General features: G+C 30.0%; 1 protein-coding gene across 1 annotated transcript; it reads left to right on the top strand.

The window, feature by feature from the left end:
* Nucleotides 1-3,033: 3,033 nt before the first annotated feature.
* Nucleotides 3,034-4,806, top strand: LOC127082106 (protein FAR1-RELATED SEQUENCE 5). The gene is made up of 3 exons (XM_051022334.1): nucleotides 3,034-3,429; nucleotides 3,548-4,719; nucleotides 4,803-4,806. The coding sequence occupies exons 1-3, from the start codon at nucleotides 3,034-3,036 to the stop codon at nucleotides 4,804-4,806; spliced, it is 1,572 nt and encodes a 523-aa protein (XP_050878291.1).
* The last annotated feature ends 1,925 nt before the right edge of the window (nucleotides 4,807-6,731 follow it).

Raw genomic sequence — 6,731 nt, 5'->3', positions numbered from 1 at the left:
GTACGAGAGCACAATCGATGTTTTATACCTTGGTTTAAGGATCATATTTATTCAAAGTATTATTCAGATCCCGCTTCAATAACAGAAAGGTTGAGATGCTTAGCATATGGTCCAAGTTTCCATGTTTTTTCTTATAGCGCATACGCGATTAATGGATACATATTTTATACCAAAGAACAAGATGATAAAAGTACTATGCAGAATAGTGGTGTCACCGTGGTAGCTGAAGCAATGCACATATCAAGTGTGAAGGACTTAAACCCCAAATTTGCAAATCTGTCGTATTTTGGTGTTATCGAGCGCATTTGGGTGTTTGATTATGAGAAGTTTCAGATTCCTATATTTGGTTGCAAGTGGGTTGAAAATAATAACGGCATTCGAATGGATAAGTCAGGATTTTTGCAAGTGGATCTTAATAGGGTGGGATACAAAGATGAGTCTTTTATTCTAGCCTCTCAAGCTAGACAAGTGTTCTATGTCAATGATCCGAAAAGTACGAAATGGTCTATAGTTCTTTTTTCCAACAAAGTAATTGATGAAAACACTGGAGATCAAGGTGATATTGATGTTGAGATTGAATCGTTTACCAGAAATGATCAAGATGAGAATATTATATCAAATGATTCATATATTAGAAATGATCATAATGAGGGTATTTGGATCAATCCAACCGTCCGTGTTGTTAAGAGACATGTAGAACATATTCCAACCAAGAAAAGAAAGAGAACTTAGTGAAAAAGGTACAGGTCAAATGATTTTAATTGTTTTCTTTATTATAGGTAAAATGGCTTTTATTACAGCAAATCGAGTCAGTTGCATCAAAAAAAAGGTATAAACACAATTATATGATATTTATGCATAGAAAATGTTAATTCTTGATCTTATACTTCACCTAACTAATTTTATGATATTTTAGGTTCATGCTATTGATATTGAACAAAAAGAGGTTGTTGCTAAGAAGACTGCGGCTAGCAAAAAAAACATACATCTCAGAGATGCTTTTGCTACTTAGTTTTATTTCTTTTTAAGTTATGAATTGGTTGTATATTTAGAATCTTTAGAAGTTAAACGATTATATATCAGTGGATTGTTGTATATGTATGGATTGTTGTATATAAGGCTTGTTGAATGCAATGTGTGAAAAAGGGCTTCAAATTATACAGTTTTAGGTGTACTGCTTCAATATACAGGTTGTCTAAAATAAATAAAAAAATATAGCGCTTTTTAAAAAAAAAATTAAATAACCACCCACTTTAGAGGGCGCTTTCCAAAATAAGCGCCCTCTAAACCCTTTAAATTTCCACTTTATAGGGCGCTTTCTAGTAAAAGCGCCCTCTAAACCCTTAAAAGTTTCCACTTTAGAGGGCGCTTTCTTTAAAAAGCGCCCTCTAAAGTAGCCCTTAAAGGGCTTAAAGAGCCACTTTAGAGAGCGCTTTCACCAGAAAAAAAAGCGCTGTCTTTACCTATGCCAGCGCCAGATTAGAGGACGCTTTAAAGCGCTGTTATAGGCTAAAAAAAGCGCCCTCTTTTCCCTTATTTGGCGTAGTGATAATTTCAAGCTATCTAGCGGGAAAGTCAAATCAAATACTCAATAAAGTTGCAATTCAAGTTGCACGGTATTGAGAAGCACTTTAACTCCACTGAGCACATTCAAATAAGACTATGATATCCAATCATAATATTCAAACGGAGAAGTTTCTCTTTTCAGGAAGAAGAAAAATCCCGAAGTCTAGTAAACTCATCATTCATCTAAACTCAACCTATCAATCAAGATTTAAAGTGTATGTTTGAGGAAGGCAGTTCTTTAAATTTTCACAGGCCATGTTTGTTTTGCGTGCCGTTGGATGAGGGCGGTTCTAAAACTGTCGCAGCCTCTGTTTCTTGGTCTGTAATTTTGCGCCATACGGGGAGGGCGGTTTTAAAACTGCCGCAGCCTCTGTTTCTTGGTCTGTATTTTGTGCGCTATAGGGGGAAGGCGGTTCAAAACCGTCACATTCTGTGACAACCGTCGTAATAAATGAAAGAGGACGGTTCATTATTATTACCTTTTCAACGACAATTCTCTTTTTACCTATAATATTCTTAACTATTTATTGCATTCGTTTTACTTTTTCTCTCCGTATAATAATTATCTAGGAATAATTTTGATAAAATACAATTTATAATATCTTGAATTTTGTAAGTGATTCTTAAAAAGGAATAAAAAAAATTTCAAAAAAGAAACATTTAAAAAGGAACGGAGTATATATATATATATATATATATATATATATATATATATATATATATATATATATATATATATATATATATATATATATATATATATATATATATAGATATATATATATTATATATATATATATATATATATATATATGAGATTAATTGGAATACACTATCAGTGTAAAACTATTTTACACTATCATCTAATTAAAACTATTCATTTTGACATATAAGCATGTAACTAAAAATAAATATAATAATAATTATTAAATCATAATAATAACAATTTCTCCACGTTTCTCTCTTTCACTTTCTTCTTTCACGTTTCTCTCACTCTCTTTCTCTTTCTTCTTCCACTTTTCTCTCACTCCCTTTATTTCTCATTCCAGTTACATCTATTATTTTTCCTCCACTCCATCCATCTATTCAAAATTGATCTTTATACTTTCACAAATTTTATCTCACAAACTATATTTGCAAATCTCTACATACATGAGGTTAAACCCTACACTAATAATATTTTCTTCTTTTTTATGATTGTCTGACTTTCCAATTTTTTCTTGTTTTTTTTTTCTTTTAATATTAAATTTAAGTAGACTAATTTATGAACTTATACTGATTGTTGAAACTTTATAAAATTTAAAGCAATGGTAGCTTGAGTTTTAACAAATAATATGGGATTTGATTAAAAGAGAAAGATATAAGTATTGTATTCAATTTTACTAGCTTTACTAATGCAATATTATTTTTGTTATCATGTTTAACAGTTGTGTAAATATTATTTGTATTATTATAACAGATTAAGAGATGCAAAACATACATGAAGATTCAACCATACTTAGCTCTGATGACATGCTTGAAAGTGTTGTTGGTATTGATCCTCTCAATAGCATACTACCAACAGAGCCTCCCTTAGAGCCATACGAAGGAATGGAGTTTGCATCAATTGAAGAGACGAGAATTTACTACATAAGGTATGCTAAGAATACAAGTTTTAGTTTTCGTATGGGTCGTGTTATTAAATCAAGAACAAATGGTATGATAATAGGTCGAGAATTTCTCTGTTCAAAGGAGGGATTTCAGGCAAAAAAATATGTGAAAGAAGAAAGTAATAGTATTATCGTACACGATGAAACAAGGGTAGGATGCAAGGCAATGTTGTATTTAAAGAAAAATGGAGAAATATGGATTGTTTTAAGATTTGTAAGAGAGCATAATCATGAACTATTTTCTCCTAAAAGTTCACAGTTTCTTCGAGTACATAGAAAGAAGACTAATGTGCAAAAAAAACTTATTGATGTGTTGCATGATTCTGGTTTAGGCCCTATCTGTCTTATGTACTGAAAGTGGTGGTGTTGATAATGTTAGATTTAGTCCACAAGATGTTATCAATTACTTAACTGAAAAGAGACAAAAAAAGTTAGAAAATGGAGATGCTCAAATGATGTTATCATATTTTAAAAGTTGTCAATTGAAGAATCCTGCATTTTTCTATGCATTTCAAATGGACGCTGAAGGAAGATTAGCAAATTGTTTTTGGGTTGATTCAAGGTCCAAAATGGCATATAAATACTTTGGTGATGTTGTTACTTTTGATCTGACGCATTTGACAAATAAATATAAAATGCCTTTTGTTCCATTCACAGGAGTTAATCATCATCAACAATCCATTCTTTTTGGTTGTGCTCTATTATGGGATGAAACTATAGAGAGTTTTTTTTTGTTGCTAAGTACTTGGTTAGAAGCAATCAGTGGAATTTCTTCTAAAACTATCATCACCGATCAAGATGTTGCTATTAGTAATGTAGTTGCAAAGGTATTTCTAAAGGTTAATCATCATTATTACATGTGGCATATTGAGAAAAATGTTCCTGAATACTTGAATCGTGTCTATCATGAACATGGTGAATTTAAAAATCAATTTTACAAGTGCATCCACCAATCTACCACTGTTGAAGAATTTGATTCTGATTGGGAAGCAATGATTGATAAATATGGATTACAAGATAATCAATGGCTAAACAAGACATTCTCCATTCGAGAAAAATGGATTCCTGCTTATGTACGTCACAATTTTTGTGCAGGAATGTCTACCACTCAAAGGAGTGAAAGTATGAATAAATATTTTAAGGATTTTTTGAATTCAAGTACTTCATTAAGCCAATTTGTGACACAATATGAAAAAGCTCTTGATGCACGTTACAACAAGGAAAGAGAGAAGACTTTCAAAACAAGAAATTCAAAGTCACTTTTACGAACTTTATATCCCATGGAAGAAGAAACTTCAAAAATTTATACAAGAAAAATGTTTAGAATATTTCAAGATGTTAACATAGCTTTGCATGACCCTCCACTTATAGCAACTAAAGGACGTCCGCAGACTTTGCGAATGAAAAGTAGTTTGGAGATGGTCAGAAAAGGTTCCTCTACTTGTAGTTATTGCATGAAAAAGGGTCATACTAAGCCTAAATGTCCAAATTTAAATCAAACAAGGTATCTTAAAATTACATGTACATGTCTTCTCATTTTTTTATCATGTTAATTTTATTCACTAACAACATACTTATGATTTTTAGGTGATAAATTCAATTTTCAAACTCTATTTTGAAACTTCTATATTGTTGGTTGATTAAGAGGTAATAGTTTTTTCTAATGTTACTAGTTTTGCTTATATTTATACTAGTGTTAATTTTAATAATTAATTGTCTTCATATTATAACTGAAGGTTTTTATTCAAGTCATGCTTTATCAAGCCTTTTAGAACAGGAAAATTCAACAAGTTGCTTCTATGCTCTTTGGAGACTTCATCGTAGCCTTATTTAAGTTGTTGACATTTTGCACTTACTATTTTACTCTACGGTTATTTTTGTGTTTAGATCAAATGGTCTTTTGTTGTTTTTTTTTTATGTTGGAGTCTATGAGGGATTAGAGAAACATTTCTCATTCTTTATAAAGTTATGTGCTTATCCATTTATTCTTAACTTTTGAATTTTTTTCAAATTTTGTCTAATATTGAATGTTTTTATGTAGAGAGATCGTTAATTTTTATTTTCTTTTTCATGCTCAATCTATAGAGATAATTTATTATATCTTTCTTTTTAATCAAATCTCATATTATTTGTTAAAACTCAAGCTACCATTGCTTTAAATTTTATAAAGTTTCAACAATCAGTATAAGTTCATAAATTATTCTACTTAAATTTAATATTAAAAGAAAAAAAAACAAGAAAAAATTGGAAAGTCAGACAATCATGAAAAAGAAGAAAATATTATTAGTGTAGGGTTTAACCTCATGTATGTAGAGATTTGCAAATATAGTTTGTGAGATAAAATTTGTGAAAGTATAAAGATCAATTTTGAATAGATGAATGGAGTGGGGGAAGAATAATAGATGTAACTGAAATGAGAAATAAAGGGAGTGAGAGAAAAGTGGAAGAAGAAAGAGAAAGAGAGTGAAAGAAACGTGAAAGAAGAAAGTGAAAGAGAGAAACGTGGAGAAATTGTTATTATTATAATTTAATAATTATTATTATATTTATTTTTAATTACATGCTTATGTGTCAAAATGAATAGTTTTAATTGGATGATAGTGTAAAATGGTTTTACACTGGTAGTGTATTCCAATTAATCTATATATATATCTATATATATATATATATATATATATATATATATATATATATATATATATATATATATATATATATATATATATTATATATATATATATATATATATATAGAGAGAGAGAGAGAGAGAGAGAGAGAATCCTTTTTTTCTTGTCTTAAACACTCAAGATATTTTATTAATTGAACTTTCAATAAATAATTTTTAGGGATAAGATTAAGACAGTAGGTTAAGATGAGCCTGGATAAATTCTGATGCGATCTTTTTATCCTTCTTTTATAATTTTTTTGTTTATTCTATTTTTTCACTATTTTATCTTAACTTTTTTTTGTAATGCAATTCTTTTTCAAGAACATATAATTTAATATTAATCACAATTTTTAAATATCCCAACCCATCTCTTCTTTTTTATTTTGAGTCACTTGTTCAACACTTTTCCTTTAGTCTCAGATGTACTAAAATTCTTGATAGAAGTCGTTGACTATTTTACGAACTGTGTTAAATTAGAGGCCTGAGCAAAGATCACATCATCCAAAATACTAAAAAAATTTAAAGGAAATATTTTGGCTAGGTATGAGATCCCTCATGATGGCGTGAAAGATAATGGAACACAATACATAGACAAGAATTTGAAGAAATTGCTAGAGGATGTGAAAGTCAAGCAACACTTCACATTAGTTAGGCATCTACAAACGAACGGGTAAAGGGAGCAGCAAACAGAGTTCTTATGATGGGATTGAAAAAAAAGGCTCGAAGCAGCTAAAGAAAACTGGGTGGAGGAACTCCTACATGTTCTTCCGGCCTATAGAACCACAAATTATTCAACAACATGAAAAGCACCCTTACGACTCACTTATGGGACTAAAGTTGTCATCCCT

This window comes from Lathyrus oleraceus, chromosome 5 (genome assembly GCF_024323335.1).
Source record: "Lathyrus oleraceus cultivar Zhongwan6 chromosome 5, CAAS_Psat_ZW6_1.0, whole genome shotgun sequence".
Taxonomy (NCBI): domain Eukaryota; kingdom Viridiplantae; phylum Streptophyta; class Magnoliopsida; order Fabales; family Fabaceae; genus Lathyrus; species Lathyrus oleraceus.
This window is presented reverse-complemented; position numbering and strand designations above follow the sequence as displayed.

Excerpts from the sequence above, each read along its gene's own strand:
- LOC127082106 (XM_051022334.1), top strand. The coding sequence starts at position 3,034 with ATGCAAAACATACATGAAGATTCAACCATACTTAGCTCTGATGACATG. Across the intron at positions 3,430-3,547 it reads TATGGATTGTTTTAAGATTT|GCCCTATCTGTCTTATGTAC; the intron begins GTAAGAGAGCAT and ends ATTCTGGTTTAG.